We start from the raw sequence: 14,555 nt of genomic DNA on the forward strand, positions 1-14,555 counted from the left end.
GCTTTTTTGAACAGGTGCATGATTGCACAACAAACCACAATTCATCTGCATTTCTTGGGTTAAGGTTTGGACATTGGGCTGGCCACTCCATAATGTTAGTCTAGCTCAGTGGTGTCCAAACTCGGTCCTGTAGGGCCAATGTTCTGCATATTTTAGTTCCAACCCCAATCAAACACACCTGACCAACTAATCCAGCTCTTTCTAGGTATACTAGACTTCCAGGCAGGTGTGTTGGAGGAAGTTGGAGCTCAACTATGCAGGACACGGGCCCTCCAGGACTGAGTTTGGACACCCTTGGTCTAGCTGATCAGAAACCAAGACGCTGCATGCTTACTGGTGTGTTTGGGGTCACTTTCTTGTTGAAATGCTCATATAAAAGAACATTTCCTCTTCAGCATAGGGCAGCATGATCTGTTTAAGTATTCTGGTGTCCTCGAATTGATCCTCAAAATGTGATAAATAGGCCAGACACCTTACTAGTAGAAGCATGAACATATCATGATGCTTATCTTGACAGTGTGCTGTAGATTAAATTCAGAGTTTGGGGGTCATCTAACAAACTGTCTGTGATACAGTGCATCCGGAAAGTATTGATAGAGATTCACTTTTTTCCACATTTATTTGTTACAGTCTTACTCTAAAATTGATTAAATTCATTGACTTCCTCAACATTCTACACACAATCATCAGTATTCACAGTCTTTGCTTAATACTTTGTTGATGCACCTTTGGCAGCGATTACAGCCTCATGTCTTTCAGAATATGATGCCACAAGCTTGGCACACCTGTCTTTGGGAATTTCTGCCCGTTCCTCTTTGCAGCACCTCTCAAGCTCTATCAGGTTGGATGGGAAGCGACGGTGTACAGCCATTTTCAGATCTCTCCAGAGATGTTCAATAGGATTTAGGTCTGGGCTCTGGCTGGGCCACTCAAGGACATTCACCGAGTTGTTGTGAAGCCACTCCATTGATGTTTTAGCGGTGTGCTTTGAGTCACTGTCCTGCTGGAAGATAAACCGTCGCCTCAGTCTGAGGTCAAGAGCACTCTGAAGCAGGTTTTCATTCAGGATGTCTCTGTACATCGCTGCATTCATCTTTCCCTCTATCCTGACTAGTCTTCCAGTTCCTGTTGCTGAAAAACATCCCTACAGCATGATGCTGCCAAATACCATGCCTCACCGTAGGGGTGGTATTAGCCTGGTGTTGAGTGGTGCCTGGTTTTCTCCAAACGCAACACCTGGCGTTCACTCCAAAGAGTTCAATTTTAATCTCATCAGAGCAGAGAGTTTAGTTTCTTATGGTCTGAGAGTCCTTCAGATGCCTTTTGGCAGATTCCAGGTGGGGAGTGTCTTCCGTCTGGCCCCTCTACCATACAGGCCTGATTGGTGGATTGCTGCACAGATGGTTGTCCTTCTGTAAGGTTGTCCTCTCTCCACAGAAGAACGCTGGAGCTCAGACAAAGTGACCATTGGGTTATTGATCACCTCTCTGACTAAGGCCCTTCTCCCTGATCACTCAGCTTAGATGGCCGGCCAGCTCTAGGAAGAGTCCTGGTGGTTAAACAACTTCCACTTTCGGATGATGGAGGCCGCTGTGCTCACTGGAATTTTCAGAGCAGCAGAAATTTTTCTGTCACCTTCCCCATCCTTGTGCCTCGAGACAATCCTGTCTCAGAGGTCTACAGACAATTCCTTTGTCTTCATGCTTGGTTTGTGCTTTGACATGCACTGTCAACCCTGGGATCTTATATAGACATGCCTTTTCAAATCATGTCCAATCAACTGAATTGACCACAGCTGAGCTGCTGAAACATCTCAAGAATGATCAGTGGAAGCAGAATGTACCTGAGCTCAGTTTAGAGCTTCACGCCAAAGGCTGTGAACACTGATGTACATGTGATTTCTCAGCTTTTTAATTGTAAATAAATCTGCAACAATTTCAAAAACTCTTTCACATTTTGTTAAACGCAAAGCAAATTATTCTAAGTAATGTTGGAAAAAAGCAGCCATTGACACCCATAGTAGGAATAAAATATACAATGCAAGATAACGGCTGCTTTTTTTTCCAGAATAAATCTTCTTTTGTGTTCAACAGAAGACAGAAACTCACACAGGCCTGAAACAAGTGAAGCGTGAGTAAATAATGACAATGTTTCTGGGGAGAATCGTCACCAGCAAATAAACAGCAGTGCAATTAATGGGATAGTGTGTCTAATAAGCAGGGACGCTCTCACCTTTGCCTTTCCACTTGATCTTAGAGACAGACTGGCTGAAGTCCACATGAATGCGGCGGTCATCTATCAGGACATTGTCCATTTTGAAGTACGCCTTTTCACAGTCCTCCTCCTTAGCAAATACATACAACAGCATTCATTATTCCACAATGACTCACTAAGTATCCGGTTCCAGAAGCTGATATGCTCTGAGGTCAACTAAAGATGTGTTCAGCTAATAATGTTATACAAAAATGGTAAATAATATGCAAGATAAAACTATAAACCTGTAGCTGGCAGAAGTCTACCAGGACTCCAGACTGCGATTCTGTGAATTTTCTGCACTACATTTATGGAGATTGCACTGGTAACACTACCAAATCTGATAAGACAAGCATTAGCATTCTGTTGTTTATGATATAGAACAGCCACCGTCAGCATTTTTGATGATTTTCACCTGAAATTTGACATATATAAATGTATATGGCTATAAATAATATATAACCATATTATTTATCAAAGAACCAAGCCTCTGCTTTTAGGGTGCTTTCACACTTGGTTCATTTGCCTGGACCGTACCCAAGTTCGATTGTCTCCCCCTGCCACCTCGTCGGTTGGTTTGTGTTCACACTGTTTTTTCCTTCTGAACCCCGGTACACTTGCGTCATCGAGCTGCTGTTTTGTTTACGGCCGCTGCTAGGTGACGGTCACAAAAGCAAGCGCCAAAATGGAAAGACTTCCGCTTATTGCGGTCATTCTGCTTTTACTGAAGCTTTTGATTTTGGACATACAGAAAGCGACTCGCGTCCATCTGCTGCAAACATATTATAAACATTCAGAACATCACACAGAGTCTGCAGCAGCTGTTTTTGGAGGAGACAAGCAGACATCACTGTGTATCACTGTGTTTGCCCTGGCTCAGTCCCGCGAGTGTCACCAAGGTACAAAACGTGACACACACAAACACGAACGAACATTGTGAAAACGATAGTTTATTGTACAGTTGGCGGTTCACTTCTGTGATTTGGTACGATTGCATTCACGTCAGAATTGAACCGTATCAGAGTTCGCATGAATTGTACCCCAGACCACCTCTTTCAGGCGGACTCGGGTACGGTTCACGGGTGCGCACTCGAGTTCAGAAGACACGTTCACACTAGATAAACGTACCGTACTATGATGTCAAACGAACCCGGGTGCGGACCAAAAGTGCTTATGTGAAAGCACCCTTAAACAAAAAGCATTTTACTCTATAATGATGTGTTTGTTTAATGATATGTTTTATCACCACCTGAATGCAGATGGCAGGGAAAGAGTTAAAGATGTGAGCTCACTAAAAATGAGTTTGATCAGGCTCTGTTGTACTTTAACCAAAGACTTTCTTAATGCTAACAGTTGTAGTTTAGTTCTTCTAGGCTTATAATGAGACAGATTGATGGTAAACATGCTTTTTGATGATGTGTGTCACTGAGAACATGTCTCCTGCTTACAACTGCACAAAACACAGAAATATCGATAATTACTGTTAAATAAAATGTCTATATGTGAATATACTTCACTTAAATATATATCCAGTATATAACTAAATAACTTGTTATACATTCATTTTCTTGTCGGCTTAGTCCCTTTATTAATCTGTGGGTCGCCACAGCGGAAGAACCACCAACTTATCCAGCAAGTTTTTACGCAGCGGATGCCCTTCCAGCCGCAACCCATCTCTGGGAAACATCCACACACACATTCACACACACACACTCATACACTAAGGACAATTTAGCCTACCCAATTCACCTGTACCGCATGTCTTTGGACTGTGGGGGAAACCGGAGCACCCGGATGAAACCCACGCGAAGGCAGGGAGAACATGCAAACTCCACACAGAAACGCCACATGAGCCGAGGTTTGAACCAGCGACCTTCTTGCTGTGAGGCGACAGCACTACCTACTGCGCCACTGCCTCGCCCTAACTTGTTATAATTCCTTTATATTATACAATGTTGTGTAAAAGTGTTTCCCCCTTTCTGATTTCTGATTTTTCTGCATGTCTATCAAACTTTAATGTTTCAGGTCATGAAACTAATTTAAACATTCGTCAAAATAAGTAAACACATTATGCGGTTTTTATTAAACAAAGATTTTTATTATTGAAGGAAAGCTAAAATCATAGCCCTGTGTGGACAGTGTAAAGTCCACTTCTGATTCGCTTACGAAAAACAAAATGAAGACTTAGGAGTGGCCTAGTCAAAGTCCTGACCTGAATCTAACTGAGTTGCTGTGGAATGACATTAAAAAGACAGTCCATGCTCAAAAACTATTCAATGTGGCTGAATTCTAACAATTTTGCAAAGATGAACCGCATGATGTGCTCACTTGTGACTGATATTTACATTTTTACAAAACAAAACTACCAGATTAATCAGTAAAAGCAGTAACAGAAACGGTAGTCAAAGAGTGTATAAAGCAAGAGAAAATAGATAGGTAACCTTTAAAACAGGAAAGTTTAACATGTCCTGTTAGAGTGAGTTTGTTAGCATTTACGTGTTCAGTGGTTGCAGACATGAACTAACTTTCACTGGAGACTTTACAAACCTTTTCAAACTCTATGAAGGCGTAGCACAGAGATTCTCCAGTTTTCCAGTCTCTGATGATCTCACAGCTGCAAGTAAACATCGACATATTAGATTAAAGCCAGGAGATTAATAATTAACACCTCAAAGACTAGACAATCTGTTTTGGTGCCTGCATTTAATGAAAATTACAATTGCAATTACTAGTAAAGCCAAATATATGTGTTATAGAAAAATATTAAATACAAATTTTAAAAAGGGGAAAAATCAAGAGAAGCAAAATAATTAAAAAATTTTGTAGGTTGTAATTTTTTTGTTTTGCAATATTTTGCTTGAATTTAATTGTATCATCTTTCAATTTCGAAATATGTTTGGTGACAAAAAAATTATTTTAATAAATATATCCGTTTAATAAATCTGTGTTGTTTAAATGCACCAAAATACATGGCCTATATTCACTGAGAAGTGGATAAAAAAAAAGCTTTGCAGAGCACTGTGTGTGTGTGTGTGTATGCAGGTTTTATTGTTGTATGACTTCTTCACGCAGCATGATCAATCCAGTTAGCAAAATCCCGAGTCAAAAATCAAAACCATTTTAATGCAATGTCATGCTGTGAGCTTGAAACACTGCAGATATTATAATCCAGTTCATCTGTCATATCTGAAATGGAAAGTCTCGTTGCATTATGGGATGCCTTCTCCCACAGTGTATAACACACAGTCTCAGCGAGGTCATCTGGGCATTCCGTGCATTCAGAAAATACTGCGTGTGCTATACATACTGCCTACTGCTAAAACGGTACGAGCAGAGCGTGTTTCAGGTTAAAGCCTCAGCCAGTGCTGCTTCATTTCAGACTACTTTTCAGTCTTCAGATACTAGTGCTGACAGAAGAGAAGAGAGAAAAAAGAAAGTAACGATCTATAAGAAGGTTTATGAGGTTATCAGAGAAGATGAATGTGACTCTGGAGCACAAAACTAGTCTCATGTTGCACGGGTGTATTTTTGCCAATAGCCGAAAATACAATGAATGGGTCAAAATGACGCATTATCTTTAATGCCAAAAATCATTTGAATCAGTAAAGATTTCCTGATGTTTCTTAAATATACTTTATAATTTTCATCAATGGATCAAAACCAAGTGGAAACCTCCCGCTCAAGTAATATGGAAGTAACTGAAACTGCAATTCATTGACTGGCCACTGGGGGCCGGCTCCAAAACAGAGCACATTTTTATTGGCTCTAATGTTAAAAAGCCTAACTTCACAACAGAAAAAAATGTTTATAGCCTCATACAAATAAATAATTTTCATATTTATAGGTAATATTGCCCTTCATGACAAATGTGAGTGGGTGAATTTTTAATAACTCATTCATTTAACTTATATTAAGCCTTAAAATTCTGCATAATTAAGGGATGGCCCCTTGAGTGACATTTTCAGTAGCCCTGGAGTAATGCACGGTCAGCATGATGACAAGATGGTGGAGGTAGGCCCTGCCCACTTGTAGCTTGATTTGCACCTTTCAAAAACCTACAGGTGATGTTGCGGACATTACGAGTATATTTTTTTACACTCCAGACTGAGACAAATTTTTATGATTTAGCATTTCCACAACTTTAATGGCAACTTTAAAGTTATTTTCTAATAGTTGTATTCAGCTCTCAAGTCATGTATACACATCAGTTCACAACAATTATGACTGGTTTGTTTTGCATTCGGCAACTTTTCGATTTTTGGTGGGTTTTGAGTTGATATTTTGCAGGAACATTTCTGGGACCTGGCAACCCTGCTCTCAGTGTGTTTCCATCCATCTCAAAATATCATAAAATCTATTAAACAAAATTAACTAAAGGGTGAACATACTCTTAGATCTGGCAACCCTGCCCTCAGTGTCTCTTTTCTATACATCTCAAAATATAATAAAAGCTATTAAATAGAATAAATCAAAAGGGGCAAATATTCTTGAACCTGGCAACCCAGCCCTTAGTCTCTCACTCTCAATCTAAAAAATACAATAGAATAAATAAAAGGATGCATAATAATAATAATAATAATGCAAAATAAAACTCGCTATACATTAAAAATCTGTGAAAGAAGGCGGAAATATGATGATTTAGCCATCAATATTTAGGCATTAGACAATATTTATCATATGCAAATAATATTTAATGCTCGATCACAGACTTGTGAAACAGTAAACACACCACCAGATAAGATTTAGATAAGTGCTTAGTTTAAAAGTTTAATAGTCAAAGTTAATAGATCGACTCCTGCAGATGTACAAACATGCAATATTGGCTTCTTACCAGGATATAATTATATGATAATATAATAATCATATAATGCAGATATCTGCAATCATATAATAATCTACAATACAGATACTGGCTCTTTATTAATGCTTTACAAGTACATAATCTTCATAACATTATTCTACTTTCCTAAGCCTACCCACTACCTAAACTCACCTACTACCTTAAAGTCCCCTTGAAATCCAACTTTACGCTGTTTATTTTACCTTAAAGATAGCTCACAGTGCTATTCTTGAGGTGAATAATTAATTCACTGAAAAAAAATGTGTTTGTTTTGGTCATCTTCAATCAAAGACTGAGCGTCTGCTTCTGTGTTTGGAGTGGTGCATCTTCTGTTGACGTCAACCTGAAGATTTCCATAGCAACTGCATATTAAAACCCTCTCTTACCGTTAATTTGCTATGAGGAAATGATGCGCAAAATAAAGCCCCGATTCGTTTTAGGTTGCAAGCCCTAATCGACAAAGTATGAGGGTCTCATTATCAGTGGAAGTAATGCAGCAGGAAATGTGCCATCTCACCATTTAATGAGGCCAAAGCGAGAGAAGATGATCTCCAGATCTTCATCTGTAGTCACAGGATTGAGTTTACACACAAACAGCACGTTTTCTGGAGGTTTGATGTCGGCATCTGGCAGATCTCCCACCTTTCAGTAGGAAACACACATAAGCCCTCACACGTTTACCAACAGCAGCTTCCAGAGGCGTATTTATTTACTGGAGATTTTAATGTGCAAGCGAAGACACGTACCATCTCTAGTAAAATGGCTTGAGTCTTTGCTTCCTTGTCCTTTATCAGTTCGTCCAGCTCTTCGGGATCTTTGCCCTCGTCATCATTAATGGCCTCATCAGCTCCAATACGACCGCTCTGAAACATGGACAAACACAGATCACTCACTGAACAACATCATCTACAGCTCTTTAAAGGGACAGTTCACCCAAAACTGTTTATTCTGTTATCTGTTCCTCATCCTCTGCTTCTTCCAAACATGTTTGAACAGGCTAGTTTGAACAGCAGACGGCGCTCTAGGCTAGTTTGAACAGCAGACGGCGCTCTAGGCTAGTTTGAACAGCAGACGGTGCCCTAGGCTAGTTTGAACAGCAGACAGCGCTCTAGGCTAGTTTGAACAGCAGACGGCGCTCTAGGCTAGTTTTAACAGCAGACAGCGCTCTAGGCTAGTTTCTAGGCTAGTTTTAACAGCAGTTGGCGCTCTAGGCTAGTTTGAACAGCAGACGGCGCTCTAGGCTGGTTTTAACAACAGGTGGCGTTCTAGGCTGGTTTGAACAGCAGACGGCGTTCTAGGCTGGTTTGAACAGCAGACGGCGCTCTAGGCTGGTTTGAACAGCAGACGGCGCTCTAGGCTGGTTTGAACAGCAGACGGCGCTCTAGGCTGGTTTGAACAGCAGACGGCGCTCTAGGCTAGTTTGAACAGCAGACGGCGCTCTAGGCTAGTTTGAACAGCAGACGGCGTTCTAGGCTAGTTTGAACAGCAGACGGCGCTCTAAGCTAGTTTGAACAGCAGACGGCGCTCTAGGCTAGTTTGAACAGCAGACGGCGCTCTAGGCTAGTTTGAACAGCAGACGGCGCTCTAGGCTAGTTTGAACAGCAGACGGCGCTCTAGGCTAGTTTTTAACAACAGGTGGCTTTCTAGGCTGGTTTTTAACAGCAAACAGGGTTCTAGGCTAGGCACACTAAATGAAGTTACTTACATCCAGCTGCTGTTTGGTGGGCTCAGGTGAGCGGTCCGGAACCGGCAGGCCTGCTGGATCATCAAACGGGTCATCCAGAATCACTGTGTGATTAATCCTGCAATAACACAGCACAAAACTATATGAGACTATAAGCTGGGCAACTTCAAAATATGTGAAAATGGTTTGCTAGGTCTTCCCCACATTTCCTCCAGCACTGTCCCCTCTCCTTCTCTCAGGTTTGCAACCATGTTAACTTGAAGGTTTTAAAGTATCTAGTAAGATTCCTCCAGCAAAAATCTCACCACATACCAGAGCTGGAAGAAGTGGCCTGTACAGAGCAGATATTCAACCAGTCTTCCTCTGAGATAACTAGGTTGGATTCTCTCTCCCAGTTTAGTCTGATGTCATTTGTTGAGTGCTCCTTGGTGGATTTGATGGAGGAATAAATCGTTGTCCTTACAGACGTCAATAACTAAATCGATTAAGTTGGGAGGATGGTTCTCCAGACATCTAATCTCACTGTTAAAGTAGGTCCTGGTTTGCAAGTACCTAAATAAAGCACATTTGTCCAGACCGTACATATGTAAGATTTTCTGAAAATTATCTAATTCCCCACAATTCCCATGGAATAATTTGAGTAATGGAATTTGCTTGTAAACAGGATTAAAACCTTTGCTCGTGACATGCAAACCATATATTGTGATGATAAGCCCTTACACTGATTATTGGAAATAATCATTCATGCGCATGTATCATGCAATGCATCATCATTGATTCTGCATATTAGGAGTCATATACTAACAGAGACATATATATATATATATATACAGTTGAAGTCAGTATTATTCGCCCCCTTTTGATTTTTTTTTTCTCTTTTAAATATTTCCCAAATGATGTTTAACAGAGAAAGGAAATTTCCACAGTATGTCTGATAATATTTTTTCTGCTGGAGAAATTCTTATTTGTTTTATTTCGGCTAGAATAAAAGCAGTTTTAATTTTATTTTAAATATTAATAAAAAAAATTTATGAAAAGGAAATGCATTAAATAAAAAATATATTAATATTAATAAAAATGAAAATAAAATAAAAATAAATTTACAGAAAAAAAATTAAAAATAAATTAATTAATTAAATTAAAAATTTTAAACTTCTTCCAACCTATAATTTTTTTTAAGCACCATTTTAAGGACAAAATTATTAGCCCCTTTAAGCTAATTTTTTTCTGATAGTCTACAGAACAAACCATCGTTATACAACAACTTGCCTAATTACCCTAGCCTGCCTAGTAAACCTAATTAACCTAGTGAAGCCTTTAAATATCACTTTAAGCTGTATAGAAGTGTCTTGAAGAATATCTAGTAAAATATTATTTAATGTAATCATGTCAAAGATTAAATAAATCAGTTATAAGAGATGAGTTATTAAAATGATTATGTTTAGGAATGTGTTGAAAAAATCTGCTCTACGTTAAACAGAAATTGGGGAAAAAATAAACAAGCGGTCTAATAATTTAGAGGGGCTAATAACTTCAACTGTATATATATATATATTAATTTAAAGTTAGTCAATCTCTCTCTAAACACTTTTTTCCTACCTGATGTCCTGGAAGGGGATGAAGTCGTTGTCTACAAAGGTCTCGTTGATTTTAGCGAGCACGTCCATACCCTCCGTGACCTCTCCGAACACTGTGTGAACGCCATCTAAATAATCCACATTCTCTCCTGTGGTGATCAGAAACTAGGAGCAAACAGAAAAGAAAAACTCTCAGATCTAATCCCTGACTGTTTGTTAAAGGAACACTCCACTTCTTTTGGAATCTCCTCTAGAGTTTAGCAGTTGAGTTTTACCATGCTATTATCCGTTCAGCCATTCTTCAGGTCTGGTGGGGGCGGTTTTAGCTTAGCTTAGCATAAATCATTGGATTTCTGATTAGACAGTTAGCATCTTGCTAAAAATAAGAAAAGAGTTTAAAAAGAGTCACGGTGTGTAAATCATAATCTTTGGTTGTCTGGCCTCGTACTCATGTAGGCTATCATCTGATTTTATCATCTGCAGAAAATGAAATTAATAAGCAGAAGCCTGACAGATTATTAATAGCAGTAGTTTATTTTTGTTTCTAAGCGAAAACATGTTAAGCAGCACTCGATGGTTGTGCTTCAGCTTATTCCTTAAGATCTCAGGGTATTTGCAGGAATCCTAAAGAAAATGTCAATACCTTTTTAAGACTTTTTAAAGACCTTCTCAGAATAATTTAAGACCTCGTCGCCACTTCAAGTTCTAATCAGTATCAAACCTTTAACTTAATGAACAGTTGCTAATAAACAGCTGTAGTTAAATAAATAAATGGAGCACAACCGTGCAACAGAACTCAGATAAACTCGAAAGAAACAAACCTTGAAAAAATAAATTACATGGTTTTAGCGGCAGGCTGTTTAAACTTGTCTTTCTCCAACCAGGAGTACGCAAACTTGCATTTTCCTATTTTGCCGTCTGTTTCACTCTTTGGTTTCTGTACATGTGAAGAGCGTCACATCACCTTCCCGCGTTGGTTGCAATTTACTGTATGTCACATCACCCAGATGGAGGAGCTTAGCAGGCCTGAACCAATCGCGTAGATCGAGCACGCTGTTGTTAATATTAAGAGGAAAATAAATCTACATTGTAAAAAAGTTAAGGTAACTCAAACCGTTTGAGGAAACTAATTGCAACAAACCATTTAAGTTCCAAAACTAATCCTAATGAGTACTGTGAACTTACTCCATTTGAGTAAACGAAGCAAAACCCAATAAATGAAGAGAACTCAAACCAACTGAGTACTGTAAAACCCAATAAGTTAGGGCAACTCAAACCGTTTGAGGAAACCGATTGCTACAAACCATTTGAGTTAAAAATCTAGTCTATATGAGTACTGTGAACTTACTCTATTTAAGTTGAAGTAATGAGGTATTTAATTAACTGAGTTCAAAACTCTTTTCAAATGAGTAGAATTAGCTTACACTAAATGTTAAGTTAACTACACTCTTGAACACTTTGGACAGTGCTTGAATAAAATTTAAGGCCTCGTAAAACACTATTAAGGCTTTTTAACACCTTTTATGGGCCTTCATTTTCTTACAATTGATTTATTAACATTTAATACTTTTTAAGACCCCGTGTAAACCCTGGATATAAAGCAGTCGCTTTAGCAGAATGGACCACCAGGATAAATCATTTCTACCTTAAAAAAATAAAATAAAACAGAAAATATTTAATTCACTGATGGTTTGTACCCAATTTAGCATATCTCTTGCCATAGATTATTTGTTTTTCACTTTTAATAATAAATATTCAGGCATTTTGTTTACAAAAAAGCAAACTAGCTTCCACATTAAAACTGAAAAGTAATCTATTTTGTCATATTTCATAAATGAAATTCATTATCATTTTATGTGATATTATTACTGTGTCTGCGTGGTGCTTTGTTGATTATTAATATAAAATTAACAACTGTTTAAATAAAATTAATCTTTTAGATCTAATCTATAAATTAGTTATTCTATAAATAATTTAATCTATAAATTAGTGTTTTGTGGCAGCCCTACTGTAAAATGAGCCTATTTACAAAACAATTGGAAATTTCCTTTAACCTTTGATTGGCCCAGAAAAAAATGCATAATAATAATAATAATAATAATAATTAAATAAATTCATTCATTCATTAAAAAAGGTAAATCCCCCTCTGGTTCATCCCCCAGACTTTTACAGAGATATCACATGAGGAAATGTGATTTTTATATAATAAACTTTTTCCCATTTACTCCATAAACTTGCAACTACACTATAATTTGGCTTATGAACCTACCAGCTTTCTGAACCAACTCAATGTAAAAGCTTTCTGGATAGTGGCTCATATTTTAGTAATTAAACTGCTGCCATCTGCAGGTTATTATGATTTTTTACAACAAGTAATGAAAGTTAAATAAAACAGCAAATAAAACCAACACAAAATAAAAAACAGCTAAAACAGCTGTGCGTCTGAGTGTGTGTGGCCATGCTTGTTCCATATAGATCATTTGCTTTAGTATTTTATTTTGAGTTATGCCAGTTTTGTAGATTTTTTTTGCCAATGTCTAAAAAAAGTTTTCTGTTGCAGGTTGTGTGTGTGTGTGTGTGTGTGTGTGTGTGTGTGTGTGTGTGTGTGTGTGTGTGTGTGTGTGTGTGTGTGTGTGTGTGTATGGCCTAGATATAGAATGTTTGTTCCACTTTGCTTTGTGCTCTAGATCCAGGCCATTATAGAAATGTAAAACATTCAGATTTATACTGCGTTCACTAATTAGAGACATTCATTCAATTATTCATTTGTTTATCCTTTGACTTAGTCTCTAATTTATCAATGGTCGTCACAGCGGAATGAACCGCCAACTACTCTGGCATGCGTTTTATGCAGCGGATGCTTTTTATTCTCTTGTCATATTCATTTTTAATGTGGACCTGAACAATGATGACTGCAACTAAGGCAACTAAATCAAGTCCAGTTTTTGTTGTGTGTTTTAGGATTTTAATAGTAGCTCATGTCCCTGAGATGAAGGGAACATTTCAAAAAACAAATAAGGAAATTTCCATTGAGATCAGCCTGAGCTTGTGGACTGATTAAAGGTTGACTGATTTGTGTGCAGTGTACCTGAGAGCCGTGCTGGTCACTGCCGTTGTTCACCATAGACACGGTCCCTTTCTTTCTGTGCTTGATCCTTGGCATTTTCTCAGACTCAAAGAAGCGTGCCTGATCACCATACAGTTTACTAGAAACAAATAAACCAGTACCATCATACAATGCATCTTCAATTAGCACACACACACACACACACACACACACACACGCACGCACACACACACACACACACACACACACACACACACACACACACACACACACACACACACACACACACACACACACACACACACACACACACACACACACACACACACACACACACACACACACACACACACACACACAAATATTTAAAGTATATAAAATTAAAAATATTTAAATACATAAAGTGAAAGTTTCTCTTTTGCTTTACTTTTTTTAGGACAACAGTATCTCCAGCATAAAAGATATCCAAAGATGCTGTTTTAAATTGTTTTTGAAATGAATGAAGACAGCAGAAGTCAATAATTAATTTGATTTATTTAGCCGGACATGTATAGGCTACTGTTCCAAAATATTTAAATGTTTCTTAAAATAAGATTTATTGTGTTTTAAAGGGAAAAAAGTTTTTGTTTTTTACCCGGACATTCAAAAAGAATATATTTTAGAGAAGTAATCACAAAACCCCGAAACCATATTTTTATCCTGGGTTATCATACTGTCAGAATCGTATACCGGCCCGTGCCTCATCAGTTATTTTTTCCCCCAATATTGTGCATCCTCAAGAAGCGCTCGTTCCTACCAGAACACAGACTCTCCTCCTCGGCCCGTGCCAGTGGGGTCGCCCGTCTGAATGATGAAATCTCTCTGAAGAACAGATGCAACAACATTCACTGACGACAGCAATGATCATTTACAAATCATACAGTAAACGAATCTAATTTCAGTGATACCTGCAATAAATTCCATAATCTAATTTCACCTTCGTCTTACGCGATTTTGAAAACATTCACAACTCAAACCTTCACCTCCCATAAGAAAAACACTTGCTTTATCATTAAAAGCAGGTTTTAAAGAAGTGGAACTAAAACATAAACCTAAAATAATTAAGATAAGAAAAAAAACATCTCTTAAAAGGAA

At 38.2% G+C, this 14,555-nt stretch overlaps 1 protein-coding gene across 39 annotated transcripts in view; it reads right to left on the reverse strand.

Annotated features, from left to right (window-relative positions):
* ppil4 (peptidylprolyl isomerase (cyclophilin)-like 4) overlaps positions 1-14,555 on the reverse strand; it is an 892,903-nt gene that overhangs the window by 876,966 nt on the left and 1,382 nt on the right. For all 39 annotated transcript variants that reach the window (XM_087296902.1, XM_087296922.1, XM_087296921.1 and 36 more), the window contains 8 exon segments: positions 14,218-14,282; positions 13,443-13,560; positions 10,377-10,519; positions 8,799-8,895; positions 7,840-7,956; positions 7,611-7,735; positions 4,801-4,867; positions 2,233-2,344 (listed from right to left, as the gene is read on the reverse strand). In XM_087296902.1, coding sequence (XP_087153028.1) covers positions 2,233-2,344; positions 4,801-4,867; positions 7,611-7,735; positions 7,840-7,956; positions 8,799-8,895; positions 10,377-10,519; positions 13,443-13,560; positions 14,218-14,282 — 844 coding nt within the window.

Source organism: Danio rerio, chromosome 20 (assembly GCF_052040795.2).
Source record: "Danio rerio strain M-AB ecotype USA chromosome 20, GRCz13ab, whole genome shotgun sequence".
NCBI classification, from domain to species: domain Eukaryota; kingdom Metazoa; phylum Chordata; class Actinopteri; order Cypriniformes; family Danionidae; genus Danio; species Danio rerio.